At 43.9% G+C, this 15,000-nt stretch overlaps 1 protein-coding gene across 1 annotated transcript in view; it reads right to left on the minus strand.

Moving 5' to 3' along the window:
• Positions 1–15,000, minus strand: part of LOC121707132 (low-density lipoprotein receptor-related protein 1-like) — a 156,325-nt gene that overhangs the window by 18,296 nt on the left and 123,029 nt on the right. Inside the window, 20 exon segments of the mRNA XM_042089456.1 lie at positions 165–281; positions 426–519; positions 802–950; positions 1,892–2,080; positions 2,503–2,708; positions 3,164–3,351; positions 3,616–3,735; positions 3,898–3,983; positions 4,147–4,330; positions 5,092–5,279; positions 5,709–5,849; positions 6,592–6,714; positions 9,631–9,759; positions 10,729–10,845; positions 11,364–11,486; positions 11,910–12,059; positions 13,141–13,254; positions 13,476–13,595; positions 14,072–14,200; positions 14,641–14,766. Of these exon segments, the coding sequence (XP_041945390.1) occupies positions 165–281; positions 426–519; positions 802–950; positions 1,892–2,080; positions 2,503–2,708; positions 3,164–3,351; positions 3,616–3,735; positions 3,898–3,983; positions 4,147–4,330; positions 5,092–5,279; positions 5,709–5,849; positions 6,592–6,714; positions 9,631–9,759; positions 10,729–10,845; positions 11,364–11,486; positions 11,910–12,059; positions 13,141–13,254; positions 13,476–13,595; positions 14,072–14,200; positions 14,641–14,766 (2,793 nt within the window).

The following is a 15,000-nucleotide window of genomic DNA, read 5'->3' on the forward strand; positions in this document are numbered from 1 at the left end:
TGTGAAAAGTTTTAAGTGCAAATAAAAGGTTAACAAAGTTGTAGAAAACTATGAAGATGCGAGAGTGCACGAGAAAGAGAGAAAGAAACAAAAGAGGTGACAGAGAGAAAGAAAGAAAGGTATAGAGTGAGAGAAAGAGGGTGAGAGGAGAGAAGAGGTTCTACCGCAGTTGGCCTCATCTGAGTTGTCCTGGCAGTCATTGTCTCCGTCACAGATGTAAGCCGGGTTGGTGCAGATGTCTGTGCCACACTGGAACTGACCTGGCCGACACTTAAACTGAGCTATAGGGAGAATACACATCATCAGAAACATCAGAGACCATAGATATGTTATACACACAATATTAAATACACATATGCACACACACACACACACACACACACACACACACACACACACAGTGGGTCACAGGGTATGTGACTTACGGCAGTCGGCTGGCTCGTCTGAGTTGTCGCCACAGTCATCCTCTGTATCACAACGCCACCAGAATGGGATGCACTTATCATTCTTGCACACAAACTAGAGATAAAAAGAAAGGACACAGAATATATATATATATAAAAATATATATATAAAAAGGTAAATTCAACATGAAAAGCAGACAACCCCCACAAATATCTGAAATACTGCTCTAGCCACCTGTAAATATACCTTACAATGTATAGCTCCCCTGCTAAATGAAAGTAAGAAAATGGAGAGAGGATAGTTCCTCTGTGGAGTTGTGTCGGTTACGGAGTGCCATCTGTGTGTGTTCAGGTGCGTGGTGTAGCGAATTGTTGTACGGGTATCATGTTGACTCACCTGGCTGGCGGTGCAGTTGGACATGCACTGGCGTCCGTCGGCGGCCAAGTAGAAGTTGGTGGGGCAGGCGCACTTGTGGCCGCCGCCAGGAGACAGCAGGCACAGGTTACTGCAGCCGCCATTGTCCACCTGGCACGGGTGGTTCTTCACTAGAGAGAGGACAACATAGGGGACTGTTAGATTTGTATGTGTGTGTGTGTGTGTGTGTGTGTGTGTGTGTGTGTGTGTGTGTGTGTGTGTGTGTGTGTGTGTGTGTGTGTGTATGTGTATGTGTGTCTCAACCTCTGGTTGTCTGTAAGGGTGGTAGATGTGGATGTAGTGTTAATTTCGTCAGACAAGACGAGAGGAAATATGTTCGTCAACGACCTTTTTTTTCATGACTAAGACGAGACGATGACGAGACGGCACTAATGTACTGTAACACTGACTAAGACTATCTTAAGATGCATCATTGTTGACGAAAAAAGACGAGACTAAAATGTTTTGCATGAAATAAAAACTAAGATAAAATCTCTCTTCATTTTCGTCAACAAAATGAGAAGACAGAATATCTAGCTGTTACGTTTTCAAAATATTCCGAATGAGTTCATGCGCAACAGCTTTCCTGTAGGCTAGTCTATGTGCTGTTGCTGCAACCCTGTGGCTGCAACACGAAACTACATGGAACAAGAACACTGGGTATTTTTGCCCGAGTTAGCAAGCTAACTACCTAAGCTTTATGCCACAATGCTAGATAGCCTACATAGTAATCAGAAATTATTTGTTATAAAAAAAGAAGACTAAAATGTTTTGACTAAAACTGACTAAGACTAAGATACCTTTAGTTTTCTTTTGACTAAAACTAGACTAAAATGACGAGACTTTTAGTCGACTAAAACTTGACTAACAAAAATTATATTTGAATGACTAAATATGACAAAGACTAAAAAGGACATTTCGTCACAAGACTAAGACTACGACTAAATTAAAAATAGGTGACAAAATTAACACTATGTGGATGTCCATAGAACAGTGGGATGTACTGATCTGCATGGGTTGTGTGTGTGTGTGTGTGTGTGTGTGTGTGTGTGTGTGTGTGTGTGTGTCTCACCCTCCGGTTGCCTGTAAGGGTGGTAGATGTGGATGTCCATGGGCCGATGGAGAGTGCTGATCAGCATGGTCTTGTTGATGCCCTGGGTCTTGTGCGCCCGATTAATTGACTTGGTCTCCCAGTCGGTCCAGTAGATGTACTCCTCAAATAGAGTCATGGCAAAGATGTGGGGGATGTCCTGGCCCAGAACTACAGCACACACACACACACACACACATACACACACACACAGCGTACAATAATTATTAATGAGCACAATGAACATCAATTACTATAGTTTAACCGGTAGATGAATTGGTAGAAAAAGTTGGGAATAACATTAAAGTCATGGACAACAGAAAATGTATGTCTATACTGTATTGTAAGTCACTTATAAGTAAAATAAAATAAAAGTGTTTCCCAAATGAACACTTTCACAAATGCATTACAGCTGAGAGTGGCATAATGAAAACATAGTAGGGAGTCATCAGTCACATTTGGAACACATTGTTTTAGTGCCACTCAGAGATAGATGTGTGGATACATGAGCATCTCCCAACATGTGTGTGTGTGTGTGTGTGTGTGTGTGTGTGTGTGTGTGTGTGTGTGTGTGTGTGTGTGACAGTTCTAACCTGTGTGTCTGTTGGTGCCATCCAGGCTGGCGAACTCGATGTAGTCCTCGCGGGCGTCGGCCCAGTAGATGCGGTCGTTGATGAAGTCGAGCGTGAGACCGTTGGGCCAGGTGATGCGGTCCTGAACGATCACGCTACGGTTGCTGCCGTCCATGCCGATCCGCCCTATGTGGGGGTTATCACCCCAGTCGGACCAGTACAAGTACCTGAGAGGGACAAAAATCACCTTGAACAGTTCAGACACCAATAAGCTGTCTGAGGTTTAGGGAGCTTTGGAAAGCTTCAAAACAAGGTGAAACATACAGTAGGCCTTGAGCTTTCACTGCTAAGAGGTGGAGAAATAAACAAATAAAGAAAAGCAAAGCAAAGCAACTAAATAAATAAATAAATAAATGCATTTACTAAAATACTGAAAGAAGACACTGCATTCATCAGATGTAAACAAAGGAGAAATGTGATAAAGCGAGAAAGAGAGGGAGGAAACAAAAGAAAGAGAGAGAGAGGGAAAAAACAAAAGAGAGAAAGAGAGGGAGGAAACAAAAGAAAGCTCAAAGAAGGAAGACATGAACTGAATCAACATCAACAAGATCAACATTTGAACCATACTGTAGTTAATGTCATGTCTCTTTTCTTAGTAGTTATTATGATGCTGCTGTTTTACCCATTGCGGACGTCCACAGCAACAGCGCGAGGCTCTCTCAGACCCGTGTTGACCAGAATCGTGCGGTACGCTCCGTTCAGCTTGGACACCTCGATGGTGTCCCGTCCCTTATCACACCAATAGAGGTTTCCTCCCACCCAATCGACAGCCAGCCCGTCAGGGTTGCTAAGAGACGTACGGTGAAGGACCTGTCAGAGGATCAAGCACAGTGCAAAAAAAACTAATGATGAAAGACAAGACAAGAGGAAGGACAAGGTTAGCAGTAGGTAGACAGATACAGACAGATCTATACACTGAAATTCACGTGATGACAGTGCTCTTTCCAGAGTGCACACAGTGATGTACAATACAAAGGGAAGGTTGACACGAAGTTGAAATGTAACTTCAGTAAATGCAGAGGAGAAAGCTGAAGGGAAGGTGGTGTTGGTATGAGGCTGTGGTTCTGTGGTCACCTGCACGTCGCTGCCGTTGAGGTGCATGCGTCTGATCATGCTGCCCTGTGTGGTCACGTCTGTCCAGTAGATCATCTGCTGCCTGTAGTCGAAGTCCAGAGCCACTGCGTTGTTCAAGCCCTGATTACGCACACACACACACACGCACGCACACACACACACACACACACACACACGCACGCACACACACACACAGAGAAGAGAACAGTTAGGAAAGAAGATTCAGGTTTTAAACCAACTCATGGTAGTTTTCGCAAATGTCAAAATACCATCTGCACACACCTGTCTAATCAGTGTGTAGTTGGTTCCATCCAGGTTGAGTTTCCTCAGGTAGTATCGGTTGGCAAAGATGAGGAAAGGCTCTATCTCTGTAAGAGCAAAACAAGCGTCAACATGACCGTCATGGTTATCGTCAACTCTAACCAACACCAACAACAATCTATTTATGGAAATCACATACAGTACACATCTAACATGGAGATATGTGTCACACACACACACACACACACACACACACACACACACACTCACCTGAGGTGGACTTGCAGATGGTGGGGTCGTCAGGCCTGAGCTCGAAGCCCTCTACACACAGACAGTGGAAGCTGCCGTGGGTGTTGATGCAGTGCTGGGTGCAGGGGTAGCTGGTCGTGCACTCGTCAATGTCCACACACGTCTTCCCATCGTCCTTCAGCCGGAAGCCAGGGTGACACCTGCACTGCAAGGGCCCATGGGAAACTCAGGTAAGGCTGGGCATGCTCACAGGGCAACGGAAACAATAAGAGTACTACTGTACACTTTCAAGGCTTCAGCCAACCCATTTTGTATGTTTAAAAGTGGATCCTTAAACACTTCTAAGCACTTTTAGATTGGATTCAACTGTATTGTCATTGTGCAGAGTACAAGTACAGAGACAACGAAATGCATTTTTCTCTTACACACACACACACACACACACACACACACACACACACACACACACACACACACACACACACACACACACACACACACACACACACACACACACACACACACACACACTTAAACAGATTGCCATGATTCACTGGTTTCATTCATCTCAAATGTGCCTTCTGCATTTAGATTTGAGATATAACATCAATGTTCAAGAATTCACTAGAGTAACTTTTGCTCAGTATCCTCTTCCATAAGTTAACAGTATTTGGGGTTTTTAAAACAATGTTGCTGGGCCATGACCTGAGACCTGATTGGATGGCAACATTGCTTAGAAGGATTCCCTGTGTATCATCAACTTTACAGTCATACTCTTATACATCTTATATACAACTTACAAGAAAGTACTGTAAGTATGTAAATATATGTAAATATATACGAGAGGAAGGAATGAGGAGGAATAAATGGAAAGTTTCAGGAGAAGACAGATCCATATTCCAGCTCTTGTCCTAGGCTCCAACACAGGTGTCTTAGAGGTGTTTTGACCCCGTGCAGCACCCTTACCTTGAAGCCAATCTTTAGGTCTTCGCAGAGTTGGCTGCAGCCGCTCAGCTTGCTGTTGATGCACTCGTTGACGAAGCAGTTGAGCTCGTCAGAGCCATCGCCACAGTCGTCGTTGTGGTTGCACAGCAGCGTCTCGTTGACGCAGTTGCCGTTGGTGCACATGTAGGCCGTGTCGTTGCACTTCTTCTCTGTTTGACCACAAAAACGGAGAGTGTTATTCAACTAAGCACTGATCCACAACCAACAGAGAAGAATGTGCACAATGTGTGGTGGGGAAAACAGCATAAAGCAGGGGCAATGGGTTTATGGGGAAAGGTTCCAGCTCTGATCAGGGGCGGAGGAATGAAGACATTCCTTTCCTGGTGACAGAAAAAAACCTATGAAGAGCAGAACCTACAAACCTATAAATCTTAAGAACTTGAGCTGTCTTTCGGCAGCCCACTGGGACAGATGGAGAGGTTAAGTGAAAAGGACACTAAATATAATGTCTGTGCTTAAGATAGCGCTGGATTCAGATAGAGAGCATGAGCATTATGACTACAGAAATAAAAGGACAGCAGAGACTGCACTGGGGCAGGAAGGGGAGGAGGAGGCATTGGGAGGTGAGGTGGTCTGACCTGGGCCATTGCAGCGGGGGTTTTTGGGTGCTTCGTCTGAGTGGTCATGGCAGTCGAACTCGCCGTCACACTCCCAACCTGCCTGGATGAGGCAGCGGCCATTGGCACATCGGAACTCGTTGGGCTTGCAGGTAGGGTACTCTGAGAGGAGGAGTACAGAAAAGGTGAGGTGTTTGTAATCGTGTGTGTGTGTGTTTGTGTTTGTGTGTGACTAATTGTATGTGCATGGTTGTGTGAATGTGTGTACAAATGAGTGAGAGTGTATCTGTGTGAGTGTCTGTATGTGTGTGAGTGTATGTATATAAGTGTGTGTATATGAAAGTGTGAGCTAGAGTGTGAATGTTTGTGTGTGTGTATGTGTGTGTGTGTGTGTGTGTGTGTGTGTGTGTGTGTGTGTGTATGTGAATGAGTGTATGTCTATAAGTGTGTGTATATGAGAGTGTGAGCTACAGTGTGAATGTGTGTATGTGTGTGTGTGTGTGTGTGTGTGTGTGTGTGTATGTGTGTAAAAAGTTAACACCTTAGAAATGAAAGCATAACTATTTCCCCATGAGCGATTGTCAACCTTTTCAAAGAGCAGCCTTGGAGTCTATGGATTCACTGCGACTCAATACATTTTAGCCCGACAGCAAATCATTTCACTGAGCATCTACTGCATGCTTTTAAGGAATAACCTTTAAATGGTAAATGAGATTGAGTTTGAATAGAACGGGCTGGGAATTTAATGACGTGATTTGTTGTTTATTGGGCTTTACACATTTATACTAACACACCACTGAATTATAAATGCCAGGGTGTGAATAAATGAGCACTTTGAGTAAGAGAACTGAACTGTTCACAAAGAGATACAGCCAGAGTGGAGGCCAAAGGGTCACAGGCTTACCGCACTCTGGAGACTCGTCCGATCCATCATCACAATCGTTGTCATGGTCACACATGAAGTGTCGGGGGATACACTGCCTGTTCTGACACATGAACTCCGTGGCTTCACATGTGTTGTTGAACACTATAGAGAGTAGAGGGAGAGAAATCATAAATGTAAATGTGCTTCTATACATACTATGTATATTTTTTTATGTGTGTATGTATGAGTGTATGTATGTATATATATATACACATGTATGTGTATGTGTATTATGTATGTGTGTATGCAGTGGTGGAATGTAACGAAGTACAAATACTTCTGTACTTAAGTAAATTTTCCACGTATTTGTACTTTACTTAAGTAAAATTTATAGTGCATACTTTTGACTTTTACTTCGTTACATTTTACAGCAATTATCTGTACTTTTACTCCGCTACATTTCTACAACACCATCGTTCCTTTTTACGATACATTTTATAATCAGTTTTTTTTCTCTCTTTGACAAACACGTTTGTTTTACCGGGGGGTTGCTACCAAAGATTCTGGAGCGCTACGTGCATTCTTAGAAACATAAGCTTCTAGTCTAGACCAGGCAAAGCGTGAGCTTGTAGCCATCTGCATTCGGTAGGCTATATTCACCAGACCCATGGCTACACTGTACATGCAACTGTGTGCTGTGCCTTTCTCTGTCTGTTATCTGCAGCGTTAGGGCCTCCTCTCCGATGAGATTGCTATCCGTGGATCAGCGAAGTTACAGGCTATGCCCATGCTTCTGTCACACGTCTGATCATTTGCGGCACAAATGAATGGTAGACTATTAATGAACCGGTGGCCGGAAAAAACGTAACATTTTCCAGATTAGGAAATATTCCTTAATTGTGTGTGATTAAATAAAGATGCATAGCCTACAATTGGGGGGTAGTAACGTGAGCGCTCATTCAATGTCTATGCGTCTGCGCAAGTGAAACTGAACTTAATCATAAAGACACCTTTCTCAGCAACTTTTCTGTTCAATCAGCATAATTGGCATTACGATCCACCCGACGTTTCCCTTGTCTACCCCGTTAAACTTCAGGCTCTCGTGTTTTGCTGAATGATATTACTCAGCAGATCACCCTAGTAGATAACCAGAATTACAGTCTCTAGAATTGTAGGTCAGAATGTAAACTGGGCCACAGATGGTAAGCACAATTGCATTAACTTAAAACTATCTAGTCGAGTATAACCTAAAACTAGCTTAATTAAAATGCCACAGCCCATACTGATTTTTCCTTTTAGAATATAGATATTAAGAGAATAAATCATTATGCAAATACTTTTACTTTTAATACTTAAAGTACATTTAAAAGCAGGTACTTTTTACTTTTACTTAAGTAGGGTTGTCATTGTGGTACTTTTACTTTTACTAAAGTAAATATTTCTCTGTGTATTTGTACTTTTACTTAAGTACTGAGTTTCAGTACTTCCTCCACCACTGTGTGTATGTATATATGTATACACACACACAGCATTTTGTTGGTTTGTTTGTTTTTGCCCTCTTGTTTGTTTTTTTGGCCTCTATTATCTATGGTTTTGTATTTAAAGGTATACTATGCAGGTTTAGGTATTTTTGACGAGTGTAGAGCTCCCTCTCACGATGAGTCACAATGTATTTATATGTTACTCTGCTATTGTAAATAACTAACTTCTCACTACTTATCCCCCCTGTACACAATGCAAATGCTTTTGTTGTGGAGGTGAAGGATTAACAACAGGCAAAAACTATCTCCAAAGAGCTATATCTACTGACAAGGTAATATTTCACGATTCTCACGAGATTTGGCGGGGCGCCTCTCTTGCATGGAAGTTGCATGGCTGGTTTTCTCGGTAGGGACTTGCTACGTCTATGTTGTACAGCTATGCTAGGTGAACGTTCGTTTACCATCAAATTGGCTTCGTAAAGGTGAAAATCTAACATACAGTAGTGTGCCTTTAAGAGTATGTAAATATAAGTAAGTTTAAAACTATATATGTCTACATACATTTAGAAATCCTGTCTTCTGTGTCTGTGTGATTGCTTTGGCAATGCAAATGCATTATTTGTCACGCCAATAAAGCACTTTTGAATTCAATTAAAAGAGAGACGCAGAGGATAGAGAGAGAGAACAGTGACAAATGTATCAACAAGCAGGCTGATTATGCAACACTATTCTGAGACAGAACTCAATAGAGAAACAGTGGCTATCAGAGAATGTCTACTAAGGGGAGAACCACCACTCTCTGGAAACTTCAGGTTTCTGAACTGGTTGCAGTTCCTTTTCTGGTTCCACATGAGGGAGCTCACAAATAAGTGCAGAATGAATGGAGGTCTATGGAGCTGTACCGCTCAAATCCACTTTTCTCGGGATATAATTTTTTGCCCAGAAATTTGAATGTTGCATGCGAAAGAGGAGGCAGAGAAAATATACACCGCTGAGTATTATATTTTCTGAGTCACTTATTTGTTCTAAAAAGCCTTTCAAATGCGTTAATGACGTCATTCATTAGCAGAAAGCTAGTGTGTTGTGGGCAACAACGACCCAACCTGTAAGAAATCGAAAGGACGTAAGTAAGCGTTCATTCAACTTTTGACCTATAATCCATATTGAGCTTGCAGAAACCACAATCAAATCTTCGATTTTTCAACGACAACCAGGTGAAAAAGACACATTTAGCTGTCTAGCTTCATAGACCCCCATTGTTTGTGCACTTATTCGTGATCGCCCCTAGCGGAACTGCAACAGATTGCAGGTTCAATGGAGTTATAATAGGGAGTGATCCGGCTCTCCGTAAACGGGCTCTGGTTCTATCTACCATTCTGACTGACAGATTCATTGACTGCTTCACCAGTATATCTTACTTGCTATACTGTATAAAGTGTAAAATGTCAGGATATCATTAATAATGATATACCTAAATTATTATTGTTGTTGCTAGTAGTGGTGGTAACAAAAGGAGTAGGAGCAGGTGCTATTATAAATATTATTATTATTATTATTATTATTATTGTTTTCCTGATGGCCTTGCCAACCCACTCACCACATCCAGCCAGCACGCTCTCATCGCCTCCATCAGGGCAGTCTTTGTCCCCATCACACAGCCAGCGATGGGAGATGCACTTGTTAGAGCCAGGGCACTTGAACGACTCAGGGCTACACGTGGTGTTCTCTGTGAGGAGGAGAGAGAGATGTGGGAGAGGACAAGCATAGGTCAACACACACACATGCGTGCGCGCACACACACACACACACACACACACACACACACTGTAGCTCACACTCTCATATACACACACTCACACACATATAGACACTCACACAGGTACAAACACTCTCACTCATTTGTACACATCATTCACACAACCATGTGCATACAATTAGTCACACACACATACACACACACACACACACACACAAACGGATATATGGACGCAACATTGCTATAGAAATGTCATATATTACCAACCGTCACGTATGTCCAACCTCTTACGTGTATGTGTCACTTAATTTTCATTTCTATACAAACCAAGACGGCGGATTCCTATAGAAACGCAAGCACCCACACCATAAGTTTATCTAAATTAGCTATGTACCAAAAATTCCATTTTACCGTGACTCGAAGAGCTGTAAACAGTGTTGTAAGGCTGCGTGTACAAATCCGCTTGGAGCTCCAGTGGAATTTTGAATTGCGACGACGAGAATTCTCGGGCTAACCGTTGATGTGCAGTGAGAAAGGTTGGGAATAAGTACCCACCAGCCCAGCACTAAACTCCGAGCGTGGTACACAAAATCGGATATTTCAGGCAGTAAAAGCCCCGGTAAGAACCAAAGTAGATTTTGTTCAAATCTACACACCTATGGCTACTGAAAAATGTAAGGTTCATTTAACAAATGTTATTTTGAAGTATTAAAAAACATTGTTGTTTTAGAATTTTCGAACGAAATGGTTGGTAATTAGCACGTTTACGATATAATATATGAGGGACAATGAAACTTTCATAAAACTTTTACACATGGCACACATTTATGAATGTGTGTGTATGTGACTGAGTGTGTGTGTAAGCATGTGTGAAAGTGTTTGTGTGTGTATATATGACAGCGAGGCAGAGAGAGAGAGAGTGTGTGAATGCAAACTTACTGCAGATGTTGCCCTCGTCAGAACCGTCACCACAGTCATCAGCTCCATCACACACCCAGGTGGTTGAGATGCAGCGATGGTTGGCACACTCAAAGCGAGAGTCTGTGCAGGACTTGTCTACACGTACGTACCCACACACACACACACACACACACACACACACACACACACACACACACACACACACACACACACACACACACACAGAAATGAAGGCATACTGAATCACTTCTACTAACTTCTCAACTTCATGAGTCAGGGTGAGTGATAGATCCATTTTTTAAACATATGCCTGTGAAATATTGATATTTCTTCCTGAGTGTGTTGCACAAACAACTGCAGACAAAAAATGTTGCTGAATCAGAGCCTGAGATTCAGTAACATGATGTGGTTTGAGGTTAAGGCTGAAAGCTATGGTGAATGCTTATTTTCCCTTTCTGTCACAATACAGCAGTTCATGTACATGTACAGGCCAGTACTATGACCAGAAGAGAACCTTCGCAGAATCGTAGAAGAATTAATAGCCCTTTTACATATGCATGGATGAGAGTTGTGTCACAACATGCTGCAGGAAAGGTTTGCTGACACATAAAACAGGTGTGGACAAAGTCTGTGTGTGTGTGTGTGTGTCTTACAGCAGTTGGCCTCGTCGGCGCCGTTCTCACAGTCGTTCTCCTTGTCGCAGGTCCAGCTCATGGGGATGCAGCGGCCGCTGGGACAGGCGAAAAAGTTGGACGGACACTTCTCCTTCTTCTTTTCTGTGGAGGACAGGAGCCGCACAGGGGAGTCAGGCACACCAGTGTCACACCAATATAGGAGGAAGCCACAGAGATAGAGAGTCTGGATTCTAATTCTCACTCGAGGTAAATGGTGTGATTCTCTCTCTCTCTCTCTCTCTCTCTCTCTCTCTTTCTCACTTATTCTGTCTCTTCCGATCTTCACACATCTCTTTGTTTCTCTACCTCTCTTCATGCATCTCTCCCTTTCCCTCTTCCTCCCTCCTTACATCCCTCCCTCTATATCCCCCTCCCTCCATCCCTTTTTCCTTTTCTACCTTGTAGCCCTCCTCACCACCTGGCCTGCTCATCTCATCAGAATAGTCATCCAACCATTTCTCTTCCTCTCCCCAGCATCTCTCTCTCTCTCCCTCCCTCTCTCTTTCTTTTGCTCTCTGTAGTTACCTGGGCAGTTCCTCTCGTCGGAGTAGTCGCCACAGTCGTTGGCTCCGTCGCACTGCCAGGAGGAGGCGTAGCAGAGCGTGGTGAACTCACAATGCTGGAAGGTCACGCCCTTCACCCCCAGCCGGAAGTAGCTGGTGCAGTCCGTGGCAGCTGGAGGAACAGATGGAGGAGAGAGAGGGAGAAGGAGAGGGGGCAGAGAGAGAGAGGGAGAAGGAGAGAGGGCAGAGAGAGAGAGGGAGAAGGAGAGAGGGCAGAGAGAGAGAGGGAGAAGGAGAGGGGGCAGAGAGAGGGAGGGAGAAGGAGAGAGGGCAGAGAGAGAGAGGGCAGAGAGCCGGAGAGGAGAAACAGAGGAGTGAAGAGGAGACAGGGGATGAGGGGAGAGGAGGGGAGGGGAGGGGAGAGGAGAGGAGAGGAGAGGAGAGGAGAGGAGAGGAGAGGAGGGGAGGGGAGGGGAGGGGAGGGGAGAGGAGAGGAGGCGAGAGGAGAGGAGGGGAGAGGAGAGGAGGGGAGGGGAGAGGAGGGGAGGGGAGAGGAGGGGAGAGGAGAGGAGGGGAGAGGAGAGGAGGCGAGAGGAGAGGAGGGGAGAGGAGGGGAGGGGAGGGGAGAGTGAAGTGGAGCAGGATTTTAAAAATAATGTTGTGGTTGGTGCCACTGCTCCAGTACCCAAACACTGCTTCATGAATAGAGCACATAGTTACACAAGCATGGAGTTCTGTCTATGTGCATTCACATTTGGGAAGATAAGCAATCATCTATGCTGTGTGATGACTGATTTTTGAGAGGTGATGACTGTGATTATTCTATGCTGTGTGATGACTGATTTTGAGGTGATGACTGTAATTATTCTATGCTGTGTGATTGATTTTGAGGTGATGACTGTAATTATTCTATGCTGTGTGATTGATTTTGAGAGGTGGTGACTGTGATTATTCTATGCTGTGTGATGACTGATTTTGAGAGGTGATGACTGATTATTCTATGCTGTGTGATGACTGATTTTGAGAGGTGATTATAATTGTAATTTATTTATTTGAACAGGGACAGTGCACAAAAAACATTAATAGATAGGTTGTAGCAAATTGCTAGTTTCCGCCTGTAGTCCCTGGGCAATGACTGTGATTATTCTATGTTGTGTGATGACTGATTCTGAGAGGTGATGACTGATAATTCTATGCTGTGTGATGACTGATTTTGAGAGGTGATGACTGATTATTCCGAGTTGGAAACTCACTGCAGTTTATCTCGTCAGATGCGTCGTCGCAGTCCACTCGCTGGTTACAGCGGCTCGTGTTGGTGATGCAGCTGCCGTCTCTACACTGGAACTGATCGGCTGAGCACAGGGTGGCTGTACACACACACACACACGCACGCACGCACACACACACAATGAACAACAATCCACAAAATATAAGATATTGAGATTACAATGACAAAACGACAGACCAGGAAATCTCTGACAAAAATACACACACACACACATTACAATTATAATGGGAGGTGGTGCTTATTTGTGTGCATTCATGTTTACGCATGCTCGCATGTGCATTCATGTTTACGCACACTCACCATTGCAAAACAGTTCGTCTGAATTGTCTCCGCAGTCGTCTTGGCTGTTGCACCAAGAGGAGTGTGGAATACAGCGGCCGTTCACACACTTCCTGAAGCCCTTCTTACACGCACGGTTAGCTGTGGAAGACATGGACGCAACACACCATGTGAACATTTACACACACACACACACACACACACACACACTTCCTGAAGCCCTTCTTACACGCACGGTTAGCTGTGGAAGACATGGACGCAACAAACCATGTGAACATTTACACACACACACACACACACACACTTCCTGAAGCCCTTCTTACACGCACGGTTAGCTGTGGAAGACATGGATGCAACACACCACCTGAACACACACACAGACACACACACACACACACACACACACTCACACACCAATGTCCACATATTTACATTTATATCACTTTTTTTTTGCTGACACTTTTGCCAAGATAAAATTACTAGAGCTATAGGTCCACATCTGTGCTCTCTGTGCTATAAACTGACCACATGACATTGGTGTTGTTATCATCCACCAACTGAGCAACAGGACAATACTGAATCTTCTCTCTAACACACACACACACACATACACTTACTGCAGTAAGACTGCTTCTCATCAGACTTGTCCTTGCAGTGGGCTGTGCCATCGCAAGTGAGTGCATAGTTGATGCAGTCTCCATTACCACACTCAAAGTCATCGATGCCGCCACAGGTCCCATTCAAGGCTGGCACAAAAGAGGAGAAGAGAAATTACACCATTTATTTATCATATCATATCATATCACTCACTCACTCACTCACTCACTCACTCACTCACTCACTCACTCACTCACTCACTCACTCACTCACTCACTCACTCACTCACTCACTCACTCACTCACTCAGCCTTCTACACCAATGACTTATTTAGCAGACTTTATTTCCTAAAGTAAATTAAATTAAAAAGAACTTTCACCAACTTTCACTTTTTGTGTTTGATTCAGTCCATTGGCTGTATATAATTTGACTGCAACTGAAACCATCACTTTGTGCAGTGTGCAAGAGGACCATTGCACTGGGCATGCTATTAACTTGTGCTCCTGGGGTTATGGCCAATAAAATGGCATCATTTATATGCAAATGGCCTTTGAAACGGAGGGAAATGATTGGTAAAGTCACGACTCACAGATACAGGTGTTGTCCTCGAGAAGCTTTCTGTCTCCACGGCAACTGCAGTTGACCCGTCCCTCAGAAGACAGCAGGCAGAGGTCCTGACAGCCGCCATTGTTCACACGGCATGGAGAGAATTCACCTAAACACACACACACACACACACACACAAAGACACAAAAATATGTGCGCTCATCATCATATTGTTCTCCAACATGGGCTCAAATTAACATATGCATTCATGCACGGTACACACACATACACACAAACACACACCTCACACAGAAGACTTAGGGCCCGTCCCAATGCCTCCCCTACCCCTAGATTTTTGCCCTAACCCTCGTTTTTGCGCGTGCATGTGTAGGGCTAGGGTGTT

The sequence above is a fragment of the Alosa sapidissima genome, chromosome 4 (genome assembly GCF_018492685.1).
Source record: "Alosa sapidissima isolate fAloSap1 chromosome 4, fAloSap1.pri, whole genome shotgun sequence".
Taxonomy (NCBI): domain Eukaryota; kingdom Metazoa; phylum Chordata; class Actinopteri; order Clupeiformes; family Clupeidae; genus Alosa; species Alosa sapidissima.